The 27253-nt window shown below is 55.0% G+C and overlaps 3 protein-coding genes and 1 long non-coding RNA gene across 7 annotated transcripts in view; 2 read left to right on the top strand and 2 right to left on the bottom strand.

Annotated features, from left to right (window-relative positions):
• The window catches only part of AARS2 (alanyl-tRNA synthetase 2, mitochondrial), a 12838-nt gene extending 8144 nt beyond the window's left edge, over positions 1-4694 (top strand). The window contains exons 12-22 of one of the 2 annotated variants that reach the window (XM_029943278.1): positions 144-316; positions 481-594; positions 683-823; positions 1403-1540; positions 1619-1728; positions 1883-1991; positions 2274-2396; positions 2640-2750; positions 3302-3385; positions 3498-3608; positions 4015-4694. In XM_029943278.1, the coding sequence (XP_029799138.1) occupies positions 144-316; positions 481-594; positions 683-823; positions 1403-1540; positions 1619-1728; positions 1883-1991; positions 2274-2396; positions 2640-2750; positions 3302-3385; positions 3498-3608; positions 4015-4179 (1379 nt within the window). In that variant the 3' untranslated portion in view covers positions 4180-4694. Of the gene's footprint in view, positions 1-143; positions 317-480; positions 595-682; positions 824-1402; positions 1541-1618; positions 1729-1882; positions 1992-2273; positions 2397-2639; positions 2751-3301; positions 3386-3497; positions 3618-4014 lie in introns of both variants that reach the window. The other variant, XM_029943277.1, reaches the window with a different exon arrangement.
• On the bottom strand, positions 4452-6172 carry LOC115295402. Its single transcript, XR_003910378.1, has 3 exons — positions 6120-6172; positions 5484-5624; positions 4452-4883 (listed from the first exon to the last, which is right to left on the bottom strand). It is a non-coding gene; the product is annotated as an uncharacterized LOC115295402 (long non-coding RNA).
• On the top strand, positions 5815-24758 carry TCTE1 (t-complex-associated-testis-expressed 1). 3 transcript variants are annotated; one of them, XR_003910377.1, is made up of 6 exons: positions 5815-6269; positions 15930-16302; positions 17350-17918; positions 20155-20604; positions 23155-23491; positions 23639-24758. XR_003910377.1 is itself a non-coding variant. In XM_029943279.1 (5 exons), exons 2-5 carry the CDS (start codon positions 16026-16028, stop codon positions 23362-23364), a joined length of 1506 nt encoding a protein of 501 aa, XP_029799139.1. In that variant the 5' UTR covers positions 5815-6269; positions 15930-16025; the 3' UTR covers positions 23365-24758. The 3 variants fall into 3 exon arrangements, 2 of the variants coding, with proteins under 2 accessions (XP_029799139.1, XP_029799141.1); XM_029943279.1 differs by having other exon boundaries at positions 23155-24758; XM_029943281.1 differs by lacking the exon at positions 5815-6269 and adding an exon at positions 11385-11515 and having other exon boundaries at positions 23155-24758.
• The window catches only part of TMEM151B (transmembrane protein 151B), a gene marked incomplete at its 5' end in the record, with an annotated part of 5671 nt that continues 2502 nt past the window's right edge, over positions 24085-27253 (bottom strand). The window contains 1 exon segment of the mRNA XM_029943171.1: positions 24085-27253. This exon segment is cut by the window's right edge and continues 100 nt beyond it. Within this exon segment, the coding sequence (XP_029799031.1) occupies positions 26944-27253 (310 nt within the window).

Below are 27253 nucleotides of genomic sequence, written 5' to 3'. Positions count from 1 at the left end.
AGACCTATACATTGCGGGGGGGAGGGGGGGGCGCTGTGGGCCCCCCACCTGACACATGCCCATTGGCTTCAAGTAAGGGCCAAAGGGACTGCACATGGCCCACACCCCTGCCCAGCACTGATAACCATTCTTCCCCCTGGCAGAGTTTTGCGCCTGCGAGGCCCAGGTGCTCCAGTTGTATACAGAGAACGGGACAGCGGTGGCCTCCGTGGGGAAAGGCCAGCACTGTGGCCTGCTCTTGGACAAAACCAACTTCTATGCTGAACAGGGGGGTCAGGCTTCAGACCGAGGCTACCTGGTGCGGGTGGGGCAGGAGGTGAGTCCCCCACATGCACACGCGCGCGCACACACACACACACACACACACACACACAAGCAAGTTAATTTCTGCACAAGGCAGACCCAACCTGGGAAGGGAGCCAAGGGGAGGGAAGAGCTACAAGCAGTCGCTCCAGTGCCTTGGCCCCTGGCCTTCCCCAGGATGTGCTGTTCCCAGTGGCCCGGGCCCAGGTCTGTGGAGGCTTCATCCTGCACGAGGCTGTGGCCCCCGAGGGCCTGAAGGTTGGGGACCAGGTGCAGCTACACGTAGATGAGGTAAGGACCGAGCCCTGATATTCGGGATATCCTGCAGCCTCTCTACTCTCCCTACCGCCCAGGATCCTGGGTGACGAAAGTGTTTCAGGCCTGGCGTCTAGGCTGCATGGAGAAGCACACGGCCACCCACCTGTTAAACTGGGCACTGCGGCGGGTTCTGGGCCCCGGCACAGAGCAGCGAGGTTCCCATCTCAACCCTGAGCGGCTGCGCTTCGACGTGGCCACCCAGGTAAGCAAGACAGACAGGCCTCGAGTGAGGAGACAGGCTTAAAAAGGGGTAGTTTGGTGGCTTGGTGGCGGGAGGAGTTTGGCAGTCCGAGGACCCGGGCTCCCTGTCGCGCAGTCACCGTGAGGCCGTGGGGGACGTCTTCCCCTCGGCGTCCCACACCAGCAAGGGATCAGGCCAGACAGCACCCGAGACTGCCAGCCACCCAACTTCCCTGTCCCTGCTGTCACCCAAGACCTTCTTGCTCAAACAGAGCTGCCCTCCCTTCCCTGTCACCCTGTCTCCCTTCCTTGCACATTTGGCTCTGTCCTTGCTCCTGCATCTCCCCTATCCTGTGTTTCTCTTCCATTGGGCTGGCTGGCGTCATGAACTACCTCAGTACGGTCATGAGCTGTCCCATCAACTTCTAGTGTCTAATGAAAGGCCTGCAGTTCCCAGTAGCTTTCTAAGGAAAAGAACTGTCTACTCAGCCAAGGTTGATTGAGCACCTGCTCTCTGCTAGCCACTGTTTTAGACCCTGCACTAGTCACAGGCACAGAGCTGACTGCCTGTCGGTCTGTCCCTTCCCCCCTACCCCACCAGGCTCCACTGACCCCAGAGCAGCTCCGGGCCGTGGAGGGCGCTGTGCAGGAGGCCGTGGGCCAGGACGAGGCAGTGTATGTGGAGGAGGTGGCCCTGGCGCACACCGCCCGCGTCCCTGGCCTGCGCTCTCTGGACGAGGTGAGCTGGGGAGGCTCCTCCATGCGGCTGCCTGCCCGTCACAGGCTAGAGAACTGACTGGTCCCCTCCCACCCTCAGGTATACCCGGACCCTGTGCGGGTGGTGTCAGTGGGGGTGCCGGTGGCCAATGCGCTGGACCCCGCCTCCCAGGCTGCGCTGCAGACCTCTGTGGAGCTGTGCTGCGGGACGTGAGTCACTCCTTCCCCCTGCCCCAGCCTGGGGCCCTGCATCCTCACCCCTCCTTGGTCTTTGGAGCCACCAGCCCCCAGTTTGGAGCTGAGATCACTCCTTTCCCTCCCAGCATGCCATCACTGATGTCCTCCTCCCTCCCTCTGGCCACAGGCACCTGCTGCGCACAGGGTCCATAGGGGACCTGGTCATCACTGGGGAGCGCCAGCTCTCCAAGGGCACCACCCGGCTGCTGGCTGTCACCGGGGAGCAGGCCCAGCAGGTTGGCATGCCAGCAGGGGACAGGAGGCCGCTGGATGTGGCGGGGGGTGGGTGGGGGGCACACACAGCCGACAGTCTCAGTCTGGGGGGTTGCCCAGCAGCAGAACCAGCATTAGGACATGTGCGCTGCCAATAGCCAGCATCTGTTGTGACGATTTGGTGCCCCAATTGGGCCTGATCGGTGCCTGTAATTTGGCCCTGACTAGCAGTGGGTTGAGAGCCCCTGTCCTGGGGAGGTGAAAGTGAGCCGAGCCGCCCTAACCATCCTTTTCACTCCTGGCAGGCCCGAGAGGTGGGCCAGGCTCTGGCCCAGGAGGTCGAAGCTGCAGCAGAGCGGCTGAGTCGGGGCAGCCGGGATGTACTGGAGGCTCAGCGACTCTCCAAGGACATGGGACGACTCACTGATGTGAGGGGCACTGCTGCCGTGGAGCTGTCTGTCCCCCACCGTCTCTTGACCCTCTTCCCTTCCCCATGCCTCCCCAGACCCTTCCAGTCTCTCCCCTCACTTCCTGTCGGACTCCTACTGGCCTAGACGTTTGTTGTTTGTCTGCAGGGTGGGATGTGGTGGGTGTGCTCTCTTCCCTTGCTCTGCTGGCTCCTGGCTCCAAGACTGGCAGGGGCACGGCTGATGTACTGTGTGTGGCCTTAGGCCGTGGACACTGCTCTGATGCCCCAGTGGCAGCGGCAGGAGCTGCAGGCCACACTGAAGGTGCTGCAGCGGCGTGCTAACACTGCCATCCGCAAGCTGGAAACAGGGCAGGTGAGAGGAGGTACCCGGTGCACTCAGCGAGGGGCAGAGGCACTCCGCTTGCACACGGAGAAGCCTTGAAGCCTGGCACAGGGCCCGACATGGGGGGTGGGGTGCAGCTCCTCTCTCTCCTGCCAGCCGGGCACCGTCACCAGTCCAGTTCCCCCCACTTCTTTCTCTGCCAAACCACGTCTCTCCTTCAACTCCCAAGTCTGGCTCAGACTCTTGCTCTAGGAAGCCGGCTGACTTGATTACGTCTTTCAGCCCTCAGTGCCTCCAGACTGTGGATCCACCTTCCTCCCGCCCCCTTTTGTCCATCTGTGCTCCAGCCTTAGTCCTTCACCTTCAGTGGCCTATTTGTAGGGGCATGGAGCTTGTGGTGAAAGGGACAGGTTGACAGAAGAGAAGAAGGACACAGGCCATTTGAGGCAAAGCCCCTGGCACCTTTGCTCTGAGTCAAAGACTTTTGCCGGTGGAGGGGATTTCCAGACAGGGGTTCGATTCCGAAGCGAGGCCTAGCTGCCTTCCTCCCTGATCCCCGTGCTGTCCTTTCTGCCCCACAGGCTGCACAGAAAACCCAGGAGCTGCTGCAGCGGCATTCAGAGGGGCCCCTGATTGTGGACACAGTCTCCACTGAGTCCCTCTCGGTGAGTGTTGGGGCTGAGGTGGCCCCAGACTCTGGGGAGGGCGAAATCCTGACTGGGAGGTAGCTGGGAGTTCAGAGAGCTGTGGGGTCACCGTCTGCCCTTCCCTGCCCAGGTGCTGGTGAAGGTGGTGCGGCAGCTGTGTGAGCGGGCGCCTCGCACGTCTGTGCTACTGCTCAGCCCCCAGCCACTGGGGCGTGTGCTGTGTGCCTGTCAGGTGGCCCAGGTGAGGGAGGTAGGAGAGCAACCCCACTGCCCTTCCTGGTCCAGCTCTCCAGTTCCACGCTCTTGATTCCTCCAAGGCTGGGTAGAGGTACCTAGGAGGACACCCCAGGACAGGATCAGGCTGTCTCATCCCTAACCACAGCCCCCCACCAGAGATGGCACCATGGGGTTCCCTAATTGGGACCACTCCTTCCAGGTCATACGTCCCTTGCAGACAAGTAGCAGAGGTTCATTAACCTCCACACATTCCCAACCCCGTGCTCTTGTCTCCTGACTTGATTTCCCCACCATGTTCCCAGCTGGGGAGGGGGCGCTCATCACCGTGATGCCACTCTTGAGGGTAGACTGAGTGAACGGGGGTGGGGAGGGCTGTTTTGCATCGCTGCCCCTTCTCTCTCGGTCCCCAGGGTACCACACCGGCCTTCACAGCAGAGGCCTGGGCACTGGCAGTTTGCAGCCACATGGGGGGCAAGGCCTGGGGCTCTCCAGTGGTGGCTCAGGGCACCGGAACCACGGCTGATCTGGAAGGTGCCCTCAGTACAGCCCGAGCCTATGCCCTCAACCAGCTCTGAGCCGGGCTCACCAGGGACTCACACAGACTGAACACAGCAGACAGGCCAGCGCTGGGAACCTCCCCAAGGCCAAGGCTGAAGCAAAGGGCTGAAGGCTAGAGGCCCGGCAGCTGAGCCCTGGGGGGCTGCCCCATTTGGACAAGGAGATGGGGCTGTGGAAAGCTGAAACGGGCCCAGAGACATACCCCCCACAGGTGAATGTGAAGCCATGGGCTGCCTTGTTTGTGATTGCTCATCAAAAAGTATTTCACTGCAGCCAAGAAGTTCCAGAAGAACTTTTGTTTAAAAAAGGACAGCTTTCCCCTCCCAGCAACCTGATATGGGTGCCCCATCACTTGGCTGACCGCTCCCACTGGATGGAACAGCCACCCATCATCCAAAGCAGAACCATCCTCATTGCCACAGGGGCTCAACAGGCTTTCCATGCCAGCCTGGGCACCCACAAAGGCCTCGCTGGCCGCCAAGATCCAGAACTGTCTTACGAAAGCCATTACAGCAGGGCCAATCCTCTCTGGTATCACTTGTCTCATTTACAGCCACTTCACACTTTAGCAAAGGCCCTGGTGATTCGGTGATTCGGCAGGGACTGGTCAGTTGCTGAGAATGTGGTGAGAGCCAAAGGGACAAAGCTTGCTGCACTTAGAGTTTCCGTCTAGTGTCCAAATACGCAACAAAGAGAAGAGGATGTAAGGCAGTGATGAGGTCTGCAGAGAAAGCAGGACAGGGATCAGGAGGGTGGGGGTGACTGCTGTTTCACCAGGAGGTGGCATCTGAGGGGAGGGTGTGAACCACAAGGGTCTCTGAAGGAAGAGTGCCCCAGGCTGAGGACACAGCCAGTGCAGTGGTCCTGAGAGGGAGCTGAACAGTCTGGTGGACCTGGGGGAGTAGCAGGTGGTGGGATGTGAAGAGAGTAGGGGCCAGGGCACCTGACCCAAGCCTGAGCTGAAGCTGAGAACTGGCAGCTCAGAGCAGGAGGGAGCCAAGACATGAAGGGCAGCCATCCTTCCCTGACAGAATGAGTCCACTCAGCACCAAGCCAGACTCAAGCTCCACCTCTGTTCCCAAATCTCTGCTGCTGGATGAAGGAAAGGACCTCAGGGGGCCCATCTTCGAGTCAAAGGCTCCCCAGTGACTGAGTTCTAGGGCCATTTAGTTTTAAATTATTAGTGCAGAGCGCGCCTTCCTGCACGATTTCTCATTCTAATTGCGGCACTGGTGAGAGGGCATGCAAAGGACCAGTTTCGGCCCGGAATTCCGCTGAGCCCTGGCTGCTTGCCCAGCCCTGTGGAGTTGTGAAGCTTTACCTCCGCATCCCGTGGCCACCTGTCCGCGGTGCTCGCTGAAGGCCCGGCTTTCTACGCAGGCACACCAGGGTGAGGAGTTAACGGCACCGTTTTATGATGGATTAACTGAGCTTCTAAAATGGTAACATCCATGGTAACACACTAGGAATCGGGACACCTGAAAGTCAAAGCTAAGCCACTTCCATGTGAAAACTTCCCACCATCCTGGTTGCCTCCTGAAGGACAATTTGGCTTACTAGCCAGTTCTCAGAAGTTGGGCATTCCTGCCCTTCAGGAGCACGGCATCCAGTCACCCAGGGCTGGAGGTGGAGGCGAGGGGGCGGGGTGGGGAAGTAAAGTTTAGGGCGGGGTGAAGGAGCGCTGCAAAGACTTCCAGTAACCCCTGCTGGCGCCCTTCCACCTCCACAACCTCCAGAAGAGACTGCTGCTGCGTTTCCCGAACTGTGTTTCCACTCGCCACCCGCACCCCTATTTCCACACAAAAGGTACCAAGAAGGAACAGCACTACGGTCCAGGAGCCCTGCCCCGGCCCCCATACCTTATCTCCCCCGCCCCCCCCCCAAGAAAAACCTATTCTTAACCATTTCCCCAGGTCCACAGGGCATGCCCCAGGGCCAGAGTTCCCAGGACCCACACCGAGTCTGCGGTGCACGGGCGGAGTACTCGCACACATGCGCGCCAGCCCTCGGGCCCGCCCCCTGGCGACGCGGAGCGTCCCTAACGACCAGTGCGTGCATCCCGCGCTGGGGCCGGACAGGAAAGCGAGCACCCAAGCACCAAGAGTGGGTGAGGACACTCAACCCTGGGTCTCCTTTATGGGGCTGAACTCTCAAGCCAACACCCACCCACCCCCAGCCGAGGTTAGCTTGGCTGCAGGCGGGTCTGTACCCTCAGGAAGCTCCCCACCCCCACCCATTTGAAGCAGGACCCTTGCTTTCTCCCCTACAGTCACTGCATACTGGCCCCGAGGCTTAGGGTCTGCGGGGGTCGGGGTGAGGCACCGTGAGAAGGAGGAAGGGGAACGTGGGGCACCGGGCAGGTGGTGGAGGCAACAGTCGTGAGCTCCCGGCCGGCTGCAGGCATCTCAGAGATGCTGACCCCCATCCCAGGTCCTCAGTCCCTCCTGCAGGTGGAGAAACTTCGCACCTCCCTCCCTCCCACAGCATGGCTGGTTTCCCTTGGTTACCAAGGAGCTGCTAGGGCCCCTGCACCCCAGGCAGATTGGGGGAGGGACTCGCTAGCCTTTGGAGCTGAGCTTCCCTGCTGGCGTGTCTGAGCCCGAGGCTGGAGTGAGCGGTGGGGAGCGGATACTCTGGAGTCCGTTTTAAGACAACAAAGTGGTCAGGAGTTGGGAGGAGGGCCAGGCCCAGGGATGTGAATAGTAGTAGTCTGCTGGGGCCAACAGCAAACATGCTGGGCTGGGCTCTTTCAGAGACAGAAACTTTGTTGTCCCTCTTTTGTGGTTTTACAGACTGGGAATTCCCAAGTGGGAATTTGGGGGTGATCTGACAGGAGCACCAAAGACATCAGGGGAAGTAAGACAAAGGGTCCATCCAGGGCCCTGGATGGGTGCCAGGGGAGGGCTCCCTTGGGGATCTGAAGGTGAAGGAGAAGCTGGCTGAGAAGGTAGAAGCAGGCAGGAGAGGAGGGTGGAGGGGGGTGGGGCATAGCCCATCAGACCAGGCCAGCCTGGAGGGTTATGTCCCCAGGTACAGGGGCACAGAGGTGCCTCAGCTCCTGAGTTAAGAGGAAGGTGGGTGAGAACAAGGACTGGGGATATGATGAGCAGGAAGGGGTGCGAGCTCTCCCCCAACCTCTTCAGCTTTCCCACTTGGGCAACGGGGCGAAGCCTCTGCCCACAGTGATTATATTTAACTGGGGACTTGAGGAGAATGGAGAAGGTCGGAGACCTCTGAGGAGGGAAAAAGCCAGAGGCTCAGGCACTGAATCCTAGGTCTGGGACCACAAGGGCCCAGCAGGAGCCACGGGGCAGGAGAGCAGAGCTCTGTGGGATGTTCTGGGGTCCCCAGAAGGCCTCATGCTGAAGGATGCAGGCCATGGCCTGGGTCTGTGGAAAGTGATTTAGGAGGTGAGGGAGCCTGGGCTGTTTAGGCCAGCGTCAAAAGGATTACCCCGGGCTTCACGCTGGCGATGTGACAAGAGATCGTGAGCTGGAAAAAGTGGGAGGCCAGCTGGAGAAGTGCTGTGAACAACCGAGTCTGGGCGATTTAGGAAGGAACCCAAAATCTCAGTGTTAGTGCTTTTGTACCTGGAAGTAACAGACAGCTTTGGACGGATAGCAGCTCACACCTTAGCCTCTCCACTCACTAGCTATGTGATGCTTAGCTAGTTACTTACCGCTCTCTAAGCCTGTGTCCTCTTTTGTGAGATGGAGATAATAGTGTCATAATACCAATAATACTCCTCAAAAATAAATGTGAAGATTTCTTTTTTAAGTTTATTTATGTATTTTGAGAGAGCATGAGACAGGAGGGGCAGAGGGAGAAAGAGAGGGAGAGAGAGAGAATCTGGGCTGCACTGTCAGCCCGGAGCTGACATGGGGGGGCTCCATCTCACAAACTGTGAGATCATGACCTGAGCCTAAACCAGAAGTTGGGCGTTTAACCAACTGAGCCCCTAAATGTAAAGATTTAATAAACGTAGTAGGTAAGGCTGTAACATCACAATATCTAACACATATTTTGAATACTGGCTCTGGGCCTGGCACTACATGAAACGTCTTACACACATACATCAGCTCCTTTAATCTTCTGGATAATCTCAGGAAGGAGATCCCATTAATTACCATCCCCATTTTACAGATAAAGAAGTGAAGGCATAGTGGGGTGAAATGACTTGCCCAAGGTCTCACAGATGCTAGAGGGCAGAGTGGAGACTGGCCCTAAGGCATTTTTTTATGTTTTTTATTTATTTTTGAGAGACAGCACAGGTAGGGGAGGGTCAGAGAGAGAGAGGGAGATACAGAATCTGAAGCAGGCTCCAGGCTCTGAGTTAGCTGTCAGCACAGAGCCCGACACGGGGCTTGAACCCAACCCACGAACCGTGAGATCATGACCTGAGCTGAAGCCAGACGCTCAACCGACTGAGCCACCCAGGTGCCCCAGGCATTGTAATTTTTGAGTCCTTAGCCAGCTGCTTCCTGCTGTGGGAACTTTGAGAGCCCAAAGCTCAATGAATCATAGCTGTGCATAGGCAAGGATACGGTTCCCAGAACACTTGTCCGCCAGATGCGAGCCATCAAAAATGAGGACAAGCTGGCTAAACTGGAGCATGCTGTCCCTTTCTGTTACTTGTGCTTGGGCACGTAGAGAGTGGACCTTAACATCTAATCCTCTGAGTTATGGCCTGAATGTGATTTCAGGACGCTGGAACCCTGGTCCTAAGGGCACAGGGTGGGGACCTGGTTGGAGGAAGATTGGCCTTTCTGTGAGGACTGTGGTCCTGTGTTGGGTTAGGTTGATGCTGGTAAAAGAGCCCAACAGGCCTAGAAGACAGGTCCCAGGAGATGAAAGGTCACTGGACATGTTCCCACTTTCCCCACCTAAGGGTAAGGTGTGCTTTAGATAGGGACACCAGGTGGTGGCACAAGAGGTGATCAAGCCCCTGGCCCCAACCTTCTCTCTGGAATGTCAAAAAAGACTCCTACCCCGGAGAAGGATCAGAGTCTGAAACATGCTGCCAGTCTTCAAACTCTGGGATTCTCTGTCTGTCCCGTAGGTTCCCGAGGGGGACAATGCTCCGGAAAGGAAAGTGACTGCCACGTCTGGGACTGTCCTTCTTGGGCCCTTGGGAGCTGTCAGGGTGTCCCTGGGCCCCTGGCTAATGGGTGTCTATCCATCCCCAGGGAAGAAACCTGCAAGTGCAGACTGCTAATGCCTAGACTAGACTAAGGCCACCGGGTGAAGTAGGTGCATTTATCTCAGATGCCCTGACTTATTTTCCTGTGGGCCCCTCCCCACCTTCTCCCCACTCAGTGGTGTGTTCTTGCCCCCCTTCCTAACTTGGCATTTTGGACCTGAAACTCATTCACATTGAAGTGTGGATAGATGATAGGATATATATATTATATATGTTAGGGGCCTGAAATTTCCATAGTGGAGCACCAAGGTATGGTTGCTCTCTCAGCCTGGGGAGGCCTTCCCTGACATGTTCTGTGTGAAGATAGGACCCCTGCTTACTAGGAAGCAGGGAAGTGCCTTCTTCTTTCCTAGGGGAAGGTGGGAAAGTGTGGGGAGGAGACACACCATGTAACTATGGAAGTGAAGTGCGCAGTGGTGAGAGGGAGCCGACTGCCTCCAGGCCCTGGGCCCAGCTCTCCTAGAGGTCCTAGGACCAGTCATTTCTCCATCTGTAGAATGGGGATAAGAAGCCTGCCCTGACCCCATTGCAGAGTGGCTATAAGACCTAAATGACCGCAGAGCTCGGAAAGGAGCTTGTAACGGCCAAGTGGGAGTAGGTCAAGGCTGGAGAGATGAGAGGTGAGGGTGGAGGCCCACGGTGGTGAGGATAAGAAGAAGCCCCAGCAGTTAGGTGCCAAGCACTGTGTATCATAAACCTGGGGCCTCTGGCCCTTCTCGGGCACCCTGTTGAACTATTTCAACCCCTGATTTAGGATTCTTTTCATAATTTCATTCACCAAATTGTGAGCCGACCCCAATGATTGGGACCCTTTGGTCACAAAGGGGCAGAATCCGAACTCAGCTTTAGCAAAAGGGACCTTTTGGAAAGGATGCCAAGTAGGTCTCAGAACCAGACGGACCAGGCAGCTCTGGGGCCTCACGGCCTCAGCCTGGGGACTGAAGGTACCGGGTGCTCTGTGTCCCTCTCATGCCTGCTGGTCTCTCCCAGGCTTCATTCCCTCCCGCTGCTGACAGTTTCCTTGCTAAGGCAAACAGCCTCCAGCAGTCCGGGATCAGCAGTCTTCAAGGACATCCGTCCTTGGTCTCCCCGCCGCTCCAACAAATCCCGAGAAGGACTCCGATTGGCTTGCATCAGGTGGCCCCTAAGCCAATCACCCTGACCAATATGGGCCACTCCTATTGGCCAGGATCTGTTCTCAGAAGGGGGTGGGGCAGCTCAGAACACCAGGTCCCTCCTGCAAAGCAGACCTGAATTGGGCCAGGAATTGGGGAGAAAAAGGAGTCCAGAACAGCCCCGGCACCTCAAGGAGCTCACAGTCTAGCATGGGTGTAGGGAGAGGGTGATCCATCAGTCATTGAAGTGACACCAGGACAAGGGTCTGGTAAAGGAAGAGGGGGTGGGAGTGGGGGTGGGGGTGGGGGGACAAGAAAGGCAGAAAGGAAGTGGTACTGAAACTAAGATTTGAAAGATCAAGGACAAGGACAGTCCCTTTCCAGACTGAGTCAGTGGGAAAGGCGTTCCAGACAGAGAGAACCGCTTGAGCAAAGGCTGGGCAGCGTGAGCTAGCCCACAGAGCTCCAGATGCAAAGCAAGCTTACTTCCAACAAAATGTCTGGTCATGGAGGGCCTTCTCTTCTGAGCTGAGGAAGCCGGGCAGTGGCCGGTGGGCAGTGGCCAGCGACTGGCCGTGGCAGCTGTGGGAAGGCGAGTTGTGAGGACCGTGCCGGCTGCCAGCCCCAAGTGCGGAGCAACTACAGCTGGGATCTAGGCCGGCAGGGAGGCTCTGAGCTAAGGCAGCAGCAGGGGGGGAGAGGAGGGAAGAGGGGGCCCGGAGGTAGAACTGGAAGGATCCAACAGTAACTAGACGTGGGAGGCCTGGTGCCCCCGGCCAGGCAGGGAGCCCGGAGGAGGAGCGGCTTGGGGGAGGCTCTGAGGTCTCGGGTGCAGACTCAAATTGGAAGAGGGTGAGAAGCAGATGGGAGGCTTGAGTCTGGAGCTCAGACAAAAGGTGAGAGCTTCGAGCATCCATAGGAGCCAGGCAGCGTGCAGGGAGGCCACAGCACCTGATGGGTGGGAGAGTGAACCTGCAATGGAGACTTCTAGAATGACCAGAGAGGTGGGAGGCCGAGAGAGTGGCGGCCTCACAGCAGGTGAGACAGGCAGGGGTCAAGTGTACCATCTGCCAGGGAGGGATCCTGCTTTATATCATCTTTTTTTTTTAAATTTGTATCTAAATTCAAGTTAGTTAATATATGATGGTCACCAGAGGGAAGGGGGCTGGGTTACATAGGCCACGGGATAAGGTGTGCACTCGCTCTGATGAGCACAGGGTGTGGCATGGACGTACCCAGCCAACATATTGTACACCTGAAGCTAATATTACCCTGTATGTTAACTAACTGGATCTGAAATGAAAACTTCTTTAAAAATAAGAAACTGGGCGCCTGGGTGGCTCAGTGAGTTGAGCATCTGACTATTCCTTTTGGCTCAGGTCATGATCCCAGGCTCATAGGATTGAGCCCCAAGCTGAGCATGGAGCTCAAATTCTCTTTGTCTCCTCCTTTGCCCCTCTCCCCCATTCAAGCACTTCTTCTCTCTAAAAAGAAGGAGGAGGAGGAGGAGGAGGAGGAGGAGAAGGAAGAATCCTCTGTGTCTAGTAATAATTTGCTTACCAAAAATATTTTTGTAATGTCTACTTTTTCAAAACTTGAGAAGCAATTAAGTGAATACGATCAAGTCCTACCTTATGAGGTTAATGGGTTCAACATTTGCCTTACAAATGACATCAACCCTGGTGGTTTGGAGGTTTCTGTTAAGTGTTGAGGGATGATAGGGGCTCCTTTTTATACCAGCCATGTGCCTTGTGCACATGGAGGGATGTGTGGCCTCTTCCTAATGAGGAGGCGCCTCAGAGGTGGCTGCAGTCTCCAAACAACAGCAGGAAAGATGAGGACCAGATCCCAGGAAGAGGTGTCAGGTCCTAAGACAATGAAGCGTCAAGCAGTGAAACCAGACAACCAGACAGCGGCCAACCCGGCCCCAGGTGGGGTTTCCCAGCATGTGTCTTCCCAGGAGGAAGGAGAGGGAACAGCCTACCTGGATGGGGGTGCCCAGCAGTGTCGAGAAATACCTGGAGAGTCGGCTCCGGAGCAACACCGGCCAGAAACCTGGGGCTCCCCCTGCCGGGTTGGATCCTGCTTTCTTGGGATTGCATCTGGGACCACAGGGAATATGGGAATGTTTTAGGCCAGAACTTCTGGAGGGAACCCCAGGAGCCCAGATATGGAGTTGGCAAGAGCAGGGCTGGCCTGTCGTCTCTTTCCTCCTGTGACCAGACTGCCATCCCCGAACACCGCCACTGCCACCTTGCCCTTGGCCTCTCCCCTGGAGATAGGGAAGGACCTTACCCAAGGCCACTCCTGTCTCCCCTGCCTAAGACCCCCATCCATAGTGCCTTCATCACACACACACACACACACACACACACACACACACACACACACACACCCAGCGCCAAGTACTCTTTTCCTGAGAGGAATCTCTACAACAGCCTGCATAAGGAAGATACCATTATTCTGTTTTACAGATAAGGAAACTGAAACTCAGGTTAAGTAAATTGGCCAAGGTCACACAGCAAGTCGCTGGCAAAGCCAGAAATGCAAAGTCATCCAGCACCTCTCAGCACCATCCCCTCCCAGCCGCACCCTCTGAGGGGCTATTAGTCAAATGCACCAGCTGGTTAGTCCACAGATCTGGACCCAATCTGTTTGTGAATTTGCATAAGGATTTCACAAATACATGGATACCTTTCCTTTGCTGCCCCTTGCCCCCTTCTCTGTCTCTCTCTCTCCATCTCTCTCTCTCTCTCTCTCTCTCTCTCTCTCTCTCTCTCTCTCTCTCTCACACACACACACACACACACACACACACACACACACACACACACACAGAGCCAGGCTCTTCCTCCTTGAGATGCCTGGTGGACTGGGGAGTACCATCTGGTCCCCTCCATCTGCCAAGGACACCTTTGCGGGTTCAGAGTGTTCCTTGCCACCGGCCACTCACACGGGAGCAAATCTGAACAGAAACGGCCTGGAGGAGGAGCTCGGTGCCGAGCAGCCCCGTTCCCACATGCAACCTCAGGGCAAGGGCATCTGCAGCAAGGAGGCAGGAGCGGACAAAAGCGGAGGAGGGTCCCCAGCCCCAGATACAGCCTCTGTCTTCTGTCTTCAGCCCCAGATTTAGCTGCCTTTTTGCCTCCCACGCCTTTCCTGCTGCCGTCTGGAATGCCGGGAGGCTGGGAGAACTAGGAAGACTGGATCGAGAGGTTGGGGGGGGGGGTGCGGAGCCAGAGCCCTCAGAGGGAAATGGGGAAGGGACTGGCACCCTGGACAGAGCCTGGGTCTGGTTCCCCCTCTCCTTCCTCAGCCTGCACTTATCCAAGACAGTAGCCACTAGCCACGTGTGGCTCTTGAGTCATCAGATTTTGAAGGTTTAGTATGAAAATATGTATATAAAATTTCTCATTAATAATTTTCAGATGGGTTACGTATTCAGTGATAATATTTTGGACATATTGGGTTAAACATAAAATTATGTTTCACCCATTTCTCTTTGCTTTTTTAAAGTATATGTATTTATTTTTGAGAGAGAGAGAATGGGGAGGAACAGAGAGACAGAGAGAGAACCCCAAGCAGGCTCTCTGCTGCCAGCACAGAGCCTGACTCCGGGTTCAAACTCAGGACCGTGAGATCATGACCTGAGCCAAAATCAAGAGTTGGGTGCTTAACCCACTGAGCCACCCAGATGCTGCTCTTTACTTTCTTAATGAGGATGCTAGAAAATTGTAAATAGTACATAAATGACTTGAATTTTGACCTGTGTTGTATTTCTATTTGTCAGTGCTGTTCTCAATCCCGTCCCCCCTGGTCAGGCAATTGCTTTTCGGTAAAGTACTTAACCCCAGGATTTGTTTTTAACTGAATGGTTCTTTATTATACCTTGGTCCTTTGGCAATACACACCCCCACTCCTCACCCCCAGAGGAGCAGTACAATGTAGGGTTAATGAACGTAAGGGGCACCTGGCTGGCTCAGTTGGTACAGCACGCACCTCTTGATCTCAGGGTTATGAGTTTGAGTCCCACAATGGGTGTAGAGAATACTTAAACTCTTAGACAAAAAAAGAGTATGGAGGCACCTGAGTGGCTCAGTCAGTTGAGCATCTGACTTTAGCTCAGGTTACAAACTCATGGTTTGTGAGTTTGAGCCCCACATCAGGCTCGCTGCTATCAGTGCAGAGCCCACTCTAGATCTTCTGTCCCCCTCTCTCTGCTCCTCCTCTGCTTGCACTCTCTCAAAAATAAACCTAAATTTAAAAAAAAATTTTTTTAACATCAATTTATTTTTGAGAGACAGAGCATGAGCATGGGAGGGACAGAGAGAGGGAGAGACACAGAATCTGAAGCAGGCTCCAGGCTCTGAGCTAGCTGTCAACACAGAGCCTGATGCGGGGCTCGAACTCACAAACTTCAAGATCATGACCCGAGCCGAAGTCGGACGCCCAACCCACTGAGCCACCCAGGCGCTCCTAAAGAAGTTTTTTTAAAGTATGAATTTGATAGACTGAGTATAAATCCATCCTTGTTATTTATAAGCTGTGTGACATGGGGCAAGTCAATTAACCTCTCTGTGTTTCAGGCTCACATCAGAAAAAAAATGGGAAAAATATGAGTGTCTACCACAAAAAGGCTTTTGTGAGGATTGAATGAGTTAATGTGCATAAAGAACTTTTTTTAAAAAGTGTCCAACATGGGACACCTGGGTGGCTCAGTCGGTTGAGTGTCCAGTTTCGGCTCAGGTCATGATCTCACGGTTTCTGGGTTCAGGCCCCACGTCAGGCTCTGTGCTGACAGCTCAGAGCCCGGAGCCTGTCTTTGGATTCTGTGTCTCCCTCTCTCTCTCTGTCCCTCCCCTGCTCGTGATGTCTCTCTCTCTCAAAAATAAGTAAAACATTTAAAAAACTTTTAAAAAGTGTCCAACATATATCAGTTGCTAATAATTGCTGTGTAGGTATTATTATCCAAAACATGGGCCTGCTCCTTGCTGTAGTTCCATATGCCACAGGATACTATACCTCTTTGGATGCATTTTTTTTAATATCTAAAAAAATTTTTTTAATTTAGTTTTGAGAGAGAGCATGAGTGGAGGAGGGTCACAGAGAGAGGGAGACACAGAATTGGAAGCAGCTTCCAGGTCTGAGCTGTCAACACAGAGCCTGATATGGGGCTCAAACTCACGAATGGCGAGATCATGACCTGAGCTGAAGTCAGGCACTTAACCGACTGAGCAACCCAGGCACCCTTGGATGCATTGTTTTATTCATTTCTCCCACTCCCTATTGGTAACTGTTACCCTCCCTTCACAGAGTAGGCCCATGAAACTATAACTTGCCCAACTGCTCTACTCCTGAGATGGACCCCTAAGAACCACTCTGTGCCGTCCCTCTTGCGAACGCCCACCGAGGCCCTCCAGAGTTAACACCTCTGCCCCTTCCCTCCCTCCAGGTTCCCATGGGCATCCAGGACCTGCCAGTCTGAGAGACTCCCCATTACAAGGCCGTCACGGAGGGGCCACCTGCCCCCACGCTGCCAGCGCCCAGCATGCAGGAACCTCTAGGCACACTGGCCTTGTCGGCCCTCAACCGATCCTCCGTCTCCACCCAGGACAAGTCCTCTACTGTAGCTCAAGCCTCGGGCACAGCCGCACAACCCCCAAGGCCCTCGAACACCCCACCCCCTAGCAAGCCCAAGGGCTGGAATTCCAGGGCCGGTGTCAGTCGCATGCGCAGGATCATCGCTGAGGATCCTGAGTGGTCGCTGGCCATCGTGCCCCCCCTCACCGAGCTCTGCATTCAGCACATTGTCAAGAACTTCCAGAGTGAGTCTGGCCCTGTCCTGGGCGGGGGGGGGGGGGGGGGGGGGGGGGGGGGGGGGGGGGGGGGGAAGGGCTCGGAGCAGGGCAGCCTGGGTGCGGACTTCCAGAGGCGAGGCCTCTGAGGTTGGGTCCTGGGGTGGCCCCTGCCTTCCCACACCGTATCCTCATCCCCACTCAACACTGCCCTTCCTCCTTGGGGCCAGAACGGCTTCTCCTACAGTCTCCACTTGCAGGACTCCCCAGATTCCCACCCACACTGTGCCCTCCATGTCCATTTCCTCCCCTTTCCCACCTTTCCCGCTCTCCTCACCCTTCCCACTCTCTCCAGCAAACCCAAACCCAAACCATATTTACTGAACTCCTCCTCCAGAAAGCCCTCCCTGGTTGACGAGCCTCCACTCTCTCGAAGCCTTCCACAGCATCTACGGGTTCTTAGTTTGTTCTGTACTCTATGCTCTGTAAATGTCCATCCTTTTCAAAGATGAGTTGCCAGCCTCTGCCACTGGATGGGGAGCCCTCTGAGGACAGGAGCGTCATTCTCTCTACAGCACCTGTCGCCACCTGACCTACAATATATTTGCTTGACTTACTTATTGTCTGCCTCCTCTCCACTGAGAGAGCAGCTTCCTCTGTTGTTCACTCTTGAAGCCTCAGCGCTTAGAATAGTGTCAGCTGCACAGCACATGCTCAAATTTCTTTTTGCTCTGAAATGAATGAATCAAATCATTTTGGAGTCTCTGAACTCAGGATTATCTCCTGCCTCAGACTAAGTGGTAATTGAGGACCAGTCACTACTCAGACTAGGGGCTCCCTGAAACTAGGTACTAAGACGTCCAGCTTCAGGCAGGGAACACCCCAAGGTCAAGGGCTGTGTCTCCTCCCTCAGATTGAGCATCCCTGAGTATAGGCTGTCTCCCTTCTCAGACTGGGGCTCCCCAGGGCCGGGGAGGGTCTTCCATTTCTTTAGTGTCCCCAGGCAGGCCCAGCCCAGGGCACCACATTGTTTCGTCCCCAACACTGTGACTCCTGCTTTCCTTCCTGTTCCCAAAGACAACCCTATCCTGAAGGAGCTGCTTCCAGAGCACAAGCAGAAGGTCCTGGACCTTTTGTCCCCCGACCTGCCGCTGGCTGTGACCGCCAACCTGATTCACGATGAGAGCTACTGGCGCCGCTGCTGCACGCAGCGCTGGCCCGTGTGCCACGTGGCCAAGCATGGCGGCAGCTGGAAGCACATGTTCTTTGAGCGGCACCTGGAGAACCTGCTAAAGCACTTCATCCCAAACACCACGGACCCCGCGGTGATCCTCGACCTGCTGCCGCTCTGCAGGAACTACGTGCGCAGGCTAAGCGTAGATCAGTTCCTTCCTCCCGTAAAGCTCCGGCCCCCACCCCGGAGCGGGGATCCTTCCGACTCCGGCAGCGAGGCAGAGTTGGAGGAGCCTGCCACTGACCACTACCAGCTGGGAGACCTGGTGGCTGGCCTGAGCCATCTGGAGGAGCTGGACCTGGTGTACGGGGTCAAGGACTGCGGCATGAACTTCGAGTGGAACCTCTTCCTCTTCACTTACAGCGACTGCCACTCCCTGGCGGCCACCATCAAGGCGTGCCACACCCTCAAGGTACCTCTCGGCTTCCCCCACCTTTCCTTCTCTGCGCCTCCCGGATTCCCTCGCCCCTCCCCCTCTCCCGCCTCCTTCTCCTCCTCTGTCTCCATCAGTCCCTCCCATTTCCTTCTCATTCACGGACCCAGTGTCCTTTTTTGCACCCGCACCCAGCTGGGTTCTGCAGATGCAGAGATGAACAAGGCACAGTGCTCCCAGCTCACTAGCTATTTATTCATCCAAGGAACATCTGCTCCCCAGGCCCTGTCCTAGGCGCTGAAGATTCAACAATGAGCAAAATTATGCATTTGTGCCCTCTGGAGCTAACAGTCTGGTGGGATAAAAGGCTCTAATCAGCAATCACATAAATGTAAAATTACAACCAGGATAGGATCGCTAGATTTAGCAAATAAAAATACAGGACACCCAGTTAAATTTGAAATTCAAATACAAAACGAATAATTTTTTAGTAGAGTATGCCCCAAATATTCTGGTTGCAAGAGGAAAAGCCTGCCAACAAGTCAGAGAAAGAGGGAAAGGGGGACATGGCTTTGAGTCAGAGAGCCAAGGGAAGGGTGTGTGTCAAGAAGAGGGGCAGGCACCAATGGGGGGAGGGGACGGGGATGACGCTGAGGACCAGATTTAGCAAACTCGGAGGTCACAGAGCTGGAACTGTCAGTGGAGTGCCAGAAACAGGAGCCAGATCAGAGTGGTTTACGGAGAGGGTGGGAAGTGAGGAAACCGGATGGCTGTGATCAGCTTTTTCAAGAACTCGTCTGTGAAGGGGGTGAAGGGGAGATCAGTAATAGATGAAAGGTTTGAGTTTCCTTAAAAAGAAACTTGCTTGTATTTAAAACCAGTGTAGGAGTGCCTGGGTGGCTCAGTGGGCTCAAGTGTCCAACTCTTGGTTTCAGCTAAGGTCATGATCTCACCATTTGTGAGATCGAGCCCCACATCCGGCTCCGCATTGAGCGTGGAGCCTACTGGAAATTCTCTCTTTCTCTCTCTCTGTCTCTCCCCCTCCAACTCATTCTCTCAAAATAATTAATTAATTCATTAAATCCAATGTAAAGCTCCCTCCAATAGCAAGAAAGCAGTTGAGAAAACCACAGGTTCATTGACCCAGGAAGGTTTTTGAGAAGGCAAGACGAGTGGAATGGAGGACTGAGGGGGACAGTTGGCTCTGAGCAGAGGAGGGGTGGTTGCGGTGGGTAGCGGTGGGCTTGTGTTTGGTAGGAAAACCATGGGTTCCCATTCAATGGCTGGGGAGGTAGGAGGAGACTCACCTGCTGAAAGGAGGCTGCAGAAGGTTGACATCATGATTATAGAGTACGGGAGAGTATGTTGTCTGGAGAAACAGGGCTGAGTAGGCACACAGCACTAAGGGTCTACTGGTGGCTTGGTGGCTCCAGCGATTCCAATCAGTCCTGTCATGTGACATTTCCCATTGTGTCAGTTGCTTGGGCACAGGTACAAAGAAGCTAGAGAGTAGGGTTGATCCACGGTTGGAGCTTTGCCAGATAGGAGCAATGAAGTGACACGAGGGACCAGAGGCTCTCTAAGCTGGCTAAGAGGGATGTAGAGAAAGCAGAGGACTGAAGGCGGGGGAAGCCATGGAGGGACCTCAAGGAAGAGGAAGGCATGGAAGGGGCCAGTAGGGAAGGGTTAGAGCCCCATATCCAGTATTCCCTGTGCTAGTCCGACCCCCTTCTTTCATCTTGTCTTTCTATTCCTCCGTTTCCTGTCTCTCACCCTGGTTTGTACCCTGGCACCTCCTTCCAAGAGTTCCTCTTCTTGCCATGTGGATCATAGCCAGCTGAAGAGGGCACAGCGAGGGGCTGGGGCACCGAACAGGCCTGGATTCAAACCTGCCTCTGGGGCTTGATCACTGCACGGTTCTGGGCAAATGATGCATCCACCCTAAGCTTTCCTTTTCTCTCTGTAAAGTGGAAAGGACTCATGCTACCTGACTGGTATGCTGAGGGTTAGAGGCAATGGTTTTGAGATGCTGTACCAGCATGCCCAGCACATAGGAAGTTCTCGATAAATGGTAGGCTTTCCTTCTCCTGCCTGCCACCAGTTCGGCATTGCTCTGCCATGTGGGGGAGGCTTGCCCTGCCCAGGGGCCAGTCAGGTGGGCAGAACTTCAGGGCTCCCTGTGGCCCCCTCCTCTACCTGCAGAAGGTAGGTAGGCAGGCAGACAGACAGAATACCCCTAACTGCCGGCTGCTGCACACTCTCTACCTGCCCACAGATCTTCAGGCTGACCCGAAGCAAGGTGGATGACGACAAGGCACGCATCCTAATTCGCAGCCTCCTGGATCACCCAGCCCTTGAGGAGCTGGACCTGTCACACAACCTCATTGGCGACCGGGGCGCGCGTGCCTCGGCCAAGCTGCTGAACCACAGCCATTTGCGAGTGCTCAACCTGGCCAACAACCGGGTGCGCGCGCCTGGCGCCCAGTCGCTGGCTTATGCGCTAGCACACAACACCAACCTCATTTCCCTCAACCTGCGCCTCAACTGCATTGAGGATGAGGGTGGCCAGGCACTTGCTCACGCCTTGCAGACCAACAGGTGCCTCACAACCCTGCACCTCGGTGGCAATGAGCTGTCTGAGCCCACCGCCACACTCCTCTCCCAGGTGCTGGCTATCAACACCACACTCACCAGCATCAACCTGTCCTGCAACCACATCGGGCTGGTAAGCCGCACCTTTTGGGGCAGGCAGGGCCAAGGAGAGGCCCTTGGGGGCTGGGTGTGGCATCCAACTGCCTTGGGATGCTTACAGGATAATTGCTAAGACCACAGACTTCCCTTGGTTCTAATCCCAGCCCTGCCATTGATTTGGTTAAATTACTTAACCTTTTTGAGCCTCCGTGTCCTCATCTGTAAAATTGGGATAATAATTGCATCTACTAAGTGTTGTTACTGGAGGATTAGATGAGTTATCCTTGTAATGCAGTTAACATTGCAAGCACTGGCTAGGACATCAGTATCAATAACTGTTACTATTACTCAGGGTTATATCCTATGCTAGATACTGATATCCTTCAGTGTTCTTTTTAAAAAAAATTTTTTTAATGTTTATTTTTGAGAGAGCATGAGTGGAGGAAGGGCAGAGAGAGAGGAAGACATAGAATCTGAAGCAGGCTTCAGGCTCCAAGCTGTCAGTGCAGAGCCCAGTGCAGAGCCCAAACCCACGATGTGAGATCATGACCTGAGCCGAAGTCAGACGCTCAACTGATTGAGCCACTCAGGCGCCCCAGCCAAAGATTTTATTTTTAAGTAATTTCTACACCCAACGTGGGGCTTGAACTCACAACCCCAAGATCAAGAGCAGCATGCTGTACTGACTGAGCCAGCCAGGCTCTCCTAGTAGAATGTGTATTTTTTGTTTGTTTGTTTAATATTTATTTATTTGGGGGAGAGCACAAGTGGGGAGGGGCAGAGAGAAGGAGATAGAGGATCCAAAGTGGGGTCTGTGCTGATAGGCTTGATTGACAGCAGCGATCTCGATGTGGGGGTCAAACTCACGAACTGCGAGATCATGACCCAAGCCAAAGTCACTCAACCACTGAGCCACCCAGGTGTCCATAGAATGTATATTCTTAACCCCACTTTACAGATGGAAAATTGAGTCTCAGGGGCGTTAGTGAGTTGCCTGAGGGCATCCAGTCAGTGGAAAGTAGCAGAGCCGTGATTCAAACCCAGAACTGATAAAAAACCTGGGTCCTTTCTAATAGATGATGTCTTCCATTTTCTGGACCAAGTCTCAGAATAAGAAATGCAATTTACATGAACACCTAGTGAACACATACATCAATATGTATGTGTATGTACAAAAGTACATTTAAATGTACTTTTACTGCTTGTGATACATGTTGATATCTTCCTTTATATTCTGTTCTACTTCATTTTCTTTTTTAAATTTTTTAATCTTTATTTATTTTTGAGAAAGAGGGGGGAAGGGAGGGACAGAGAGAGAGAGAGAGAGACAGAGACAGAGAGAGAGAGAGACAGAATCCGAAGTAGGCTCCAGGCTTCTAGCTACATGGGGCTCGAATTGACGAACTGTGAGATCATGACCTGAGCTGAAGTCAAACACTTAACTGGACCCTTAAGCCTGAGCCACCCAGGCACCCCTATTCTACTTTATTTTCTAAAAATGCATCTGTAGCCCATTTAATTGACTTTGCAACACACTATTGGGTCACAACCATAGAACAGCAGCAATTCTGCTTCCCACATAAAAGTATCTCACACCAGACCTGGCCTATGAGGACCAGTGAGAAGGATCCTCCACGTATTCCAGAGAGGGCCCTGCACCCTCTACCAAACATCCCCAGAAAAGTCTTATTCACACACACACACACACACACACACACACTGTCTCCAGATGGGATGCTTTGGGCTACAAGTAACAGAAAGCTGAACCAGGAAATGGCTTAAACAAGAGGAACGTTGAGGGCACCTGCATAGCTCAGTCAGTTAAGCATCCGACTCTGGGTTTTGACTCAGGTCATGATCTCATGGTTTGTGAGTTTGAGCCTCGCATCAGACTCTGTACTGACAGCGTGGAGCCTGCTTGGGGTTCTCACTCTCCCTCTCTCTCTCCACTTCCCCTGCGTGCTCTCCCTCTCAAATAAATAAGAGGAATGTTGATTATGTCCCATAATCAGAAGCCCAAGGGTAGGGGCTTCTGGAGTTGGTGAGTTTCCTGGCTCAGTGCCATTGTCTGCTCTGCCCATCCAGACACATGGCCACGTCCTGTCAGGTGCTTCTCTCACGGTGGCTGCTGCACCTCACAAAGGGTCATGCTCAGAGGCAGAAAAAGGGAGAGCACCCCTCTCTCCAGTTCTTTCTTCAGAGCAAGAGAACCTTCCAGAAGCCACTCCCTCCAGACCTCCTCCTCACATGCCATTAGCCAGGTCTGTCTCACATATACCCATGGCTGAACCAGAGGAATGGAATTACCATCATTGCCACAGAGCCATGTTTTTCAAGCCATTAGGGTTGAAAAATCAATTTACTAAGTCTTGGGCACCATTTTTTCTTACAGAAGAGAACGGAATGGGGTAGGATAACCTAGAACAGAACACGTTAGTATGGTGCACAAATAGGTTAACCATTGTTTTGTGAAGCTCTTATCCTAGACACAGCTTTATATGGTGTGTGTACGTGTGTATACACACATGTGCGTGTGTGATCCCGGGTAGTCATATAAAATGACCCTTTCCCTTGTCCTCCTCAGGATGGTGGGAAGCAGCTCCTGGAAGGCATGTCAGACAACAGGACCCTCCTGGAGTTTGACTTGCGCCTGTCAGATGTAGCCCAGGAGAGCGAGTACCTCATTGGCCAGGCTGTCTCTGCCAACCGGGAGGCAGCCCGCTGGCAGACCTCGAATCCCAGCCACTTCATGTTAGCAGTCTCTGCCAAGGACTCTGAGAACTCTGCAGGATAAGATGGGGACGGGGATGGGGATAGTGCCTGGACTCCCATCCCTCGTTTCCCGCCTCTGTCTTGCCTGCTGGAGAGTGTCACACTGGTCTAGAGGGAGGAGGAAGGAGGAGACCATGGATAGCCTTAGGGTGAGTGATCCAGGGTCATCTGGATAAAGATGTGAGGAAGGGGAGGGGTCTGGGATAGGGGGAGAGAAGGGGCATGAAGTGGGGCCCATCCCCTATGCCCAGGAAGAGGATATCACCAGACGCTCTGAAATGACCGTCTTCTTCCAGGATTAGGGAAGACAGAGGATTCTGAAGGCCAGCCCAGACTTTTCCCTGGAGGCCACCCATCTCCGTGACCCCTCCCCTGACCATTTTCCTTTCTACTGAACAGATCCTTGACTTCTTGACCTTCAGAAGTGTGCAAGTGTGCATGCGCACGGCCACACACACACACACACACACACACACACACACACACACTGTCAGTCTCTCTCCTCTGGCTACCACAGCAGAGCTTTGCCTGGCTCTTCCACCCTCACCCCTGTAGATGCTACCTCCCTATTACTTGACCCTGGAAAGCGATCCCATTCTATAGGCCATGCCATCCCCTAATACTACCCCACAGACACCTGGGAAGGGGGAACCAGAGGTGACAGGAGGGGCTCAGACTCACTACCTCCCCCAGTGAGCTTCTACTAGGATGGACCAGGGAGGCGCCACACTGGGGAGGGAAGTCCGTGAGTCATCTGCAACTTTATTATCCACCAGTTTGATTTGTACAATCGTTGCGCTTGGAAATCCACGACAGAAAGGCCACAGTGTGATGCACCCGGTTGACAGAGACCTGTCTTCTCCCCAGCCAGGCCCAGCCCACCCCACAAGCCCTTGTCCCCTGCACATATGGAGCCTTCCAGGTGCCTTCCACGAGTCCCCAACATTCTGGGGCTTCCCACAGGAGTCATGTCAACCCACAGGGCCACAAGAGGACCTGAGAGAGGCTAAGCCCCCATCTTCCATCTCCCTCCCGCCGAGGGGCCCAGAGCCTCCAGACCCATGGTCTTTCCAAAGGCTGAGCCACAGGCCAGGGGTGCCTGCCTTCCGGGGACTCCTTCCAACAAGCAGGCGCCAAGCAGAGCACCATAGGGGGCTTGGGAGTGACTTCACTTGTGTGCCTGTCTGGGCAACCTAGAGTCTGTCTGTGCCTGACACCCTCTGACAGTTCTGGAGTGCAAACGTGTAGATGTGAGGGTGTGTGTTAGTGTGGGTGTGTGTGTACATAGCCACAGCTGCTAGCAGAGGTTCTAATTAGAGAAACAAGAACATTCAGTGTAAAGTTTAATTTTAGAGATTAATTAATTTTCTGGTTTTCGTTTTCCCTGGCAATCAATAAAGCTACCGAGAAAATAGACCAAAGAATTGGTTTCTCTCTAAGTCTGTGCGTGTGTGGAAGGTGAGGCTGTCTGCGTAAGAAGACCTAGGCAGAAATGGTCGATACAGGCAAAAATAATAATAGCGCCCCCCCCTCCCCAGCTTGGGCTCTGTCTCAGGAACAGGCCTGAGGGGGGAAGGCGCTGAGTTCCTTCTTCCTTGGAGCCCAGAAGTGGCCAGGCTGCCCAAGGATATGACATCCAGGTGCCAAGAACTGGGGCCTGTGGCCACAGCCCACACCACCTGTACCTCACAGATGTCTGTTCAGAGGAAAGAGGGGTGCTCCGACCTCCAGGCCCCCAAGGAGCACAGACTCAGGGTCCAGGCAGGTTCAGTGCTGGCAGGCAGGGGACCACTGCTGCCCGGGGAAACCTAGCAGGCAGCTGTCCCCTCATACCCAAGCCTCCCCTTCTCCTGCCTCCTCTGCCTTCCCACTCAGCCATCTCTACAGGAAAGTAAAGCCCAACCGCAGTGGGCCACAGGCCGCAGTGTCCCCACAATCTGTACCTCCCAAGTCCCAGGGAAAGGGGCAGGGGGAGCCAGAGATGTTGCATAGGTGGAGGCCATGTCGTTGGCAGGTGTAGGCCTGGCCAGGCTAGAAGAAGATGGGAGAGGCTGAAGGAGGGGGGCGGAGGGGCTCTGATGGCTCAGGCAAAGTGAGGAACATCAGGGGTGAGCGATGGTGGCAGCCCAAGGGTTATCCTCTCCAGCCTGAAATGTGACCTCAACCCCTGGGCACTAAGTCTGCTGGGAAAACTTTAGCCAGGAGAGTCGGGAGGGCAGGGGGCTGTACACAGACATGCACACTGGAGCACATCAGGGTGGGAGTGGTGGCGGAGAGAAGGCGCTGTGGGAGCTTTAGGGGACCAGGACGTGGGGCCAGCGCCATCGAGTGGTGGTAGGATGCCCCTCTGGGCCCCACTGCAGGGCTTCAGTTCATGGGATGGGGTAGGACAGAGGGGTTGGGTGAGATTTACAAAAATCCTGCCTCTGACCCTGCCACTGGATTTGAGTTCATTTCTCCAGCTGGGGCCTGTGACGGTATCCTCAGCCCTGCAGAGGGAAGTGTGGGGCCAACTGCTCTTTGCACCGCCCTACCCCCCCTCCAAGTCTGGGGAAGGCAAGCGTTGCCCCAGATCTCCCTTTCAGTCTCCCTCCACTGTTCTCTCTTCTTTGAATCCCACCTGCATCCAGAGTTCCCCTTTGTCACCCAGGTCTGTCTCCCACTCATCCCACTCCTTCACGTTGGCCAGCTTTAATGACCACCCCTGGGGGTGTCCCCTCCCCCTCTGAAGGGAGAGCCCTCTCAGAACCCAGGTGAGGAGGCTGCTGCCAGGAAGCTGCAGAGTTTAGAGAAAGGACTGAGGTACATGCCCTCTATGTTATGCCTCCCTCCTCTCTGGGTGACTGCTCTTCAGGACCAGAGAGCAGGAGCGGGGGTGGAGTGACGTGCGTGGTGTGAGCACAGTCCCTCCAGGACCCACACTCCAGGGGCCCAGTGAGATAAACAGCAGTGAAAAGAAACCTCGGTGGCTGGGGCCAGCGCCAAGAAGAGGACAGCAACATTTGCATGGTTTGGGATGGAGCATCGAGGCTGACATCTGGCCCCGGCCTCAGACCCACTGAATTCATTAACTGGTAGGAAGCAAGCTCCGCTTGCTGTTCACCAAACCACCACGCCCTCAGTAGAGAGAGGCCCTGGTGGGGCCAGGCAGAGATGGAAGGAATTGCTCCAAGTTCCCTCCCCCAAGCCTCTGAAGCTCGCCAGGTGCACAGCGAGGGCCTCGCACTTGAGACGGGCCCCACGAGGCGCCACGGCACAGTCTCCACTAACAGTCGGAAGATCCGTTGAAAGTGTGCGTGTAGGGTGGAGAGGGGTCGCTCTAGGACAGGGGCGGGGCTGGAAGAGCCGACGTGCGGGGCGGGGCGGGCTTCTCCGGAGCCCCCATCCCCTCCCACCAATCGGTCTCTTTATGTACAGGGAAGGCGGGGGTCCCGACCCCACAGGGTCTGTCCCGCGCACCGTCGCCCCCCTGCTCCCCGCGCCGTGCCCAGCAAAGCCTCAGTCACCATCATGACCCTCCCCTAGCCCTCGCTACACGCAAGCAGCTCAGTCCTGCGAGAGGCAGGAGGGAGGACAGCGGGCTGCCCCGGGAGGCCAGAGGTCACAGTGAGGTCTCTACGCAGGAGCCGTGGCGGTGCAGCGGCCGGTGGCTGTGGCCCAGACACCCCTCCTGCCGGTGCACGATGAGAACTGGGAAGTAGAGGGCGTCGTGGTAGGGCGGCGGCGGCCCGGCCTCCTCCTCGTCGTCGTCCTCGTCGTCCCCCATGCTGGCCTGGCTCGACAGCCGCGTCTGCTCGGTGGGGCAGCTCGCCTCATTGACGCTCCCGCTCCGGCTGCGCCACAGGCAGCTGCGTCGGGAGCCGTAGAGGCGGCCGAGCGAGAAGCGGCTGCCCCCGCAGCCCGCGCCGCCT

The sequence above is a fragment of the Suricata suricatta genome, chromosome 7 (assembly GCF_006229205.1).
Source record: "Suricata suricatta isolate VVHF042 chromosome 7, meerkat_22Aug2017_6uvM2_HiC, whole genome shotgun sequence".
Lineage (NCBI taxonomy): Eukaryota > Metazoa > Chordata > Mammalia > Carnivora > Herpestidae > Suricata > Suricata suricatta.
Note: the sequence above shows the minus strand (reverse complement) of the source record. Positions and strands in the feature narration are given on the sequence as shown.

What these genes read in the sequence shown, in the direction of transcription:
- TCTE1 (XM_029943279.1), top strand. Translation starts at nt 16,026, where the DNA reads ATGCAGGAACCTCTAGGCACACTGGCCTTGTCGGCCCTCAACCGATCC. An exon ending in CATTGTCAAGAACTTCCAGA is followed by an intron (nt 16,303 to 17,349) that starts GTGAGTCTGGCC and finishes CTGTTCCCAAAG; the next exon opens with ACAACCCTATCCTGAAGGAG. An exon ending in AGGCGTGCCACACCCTCAAG is followed by an intron (nt 17,919 to 20,154) that starts GTACCTCTCGGC and finishes ACCTGCCCACAG; the next exon opens with ATCTTCAGGCTGACCCGAAG.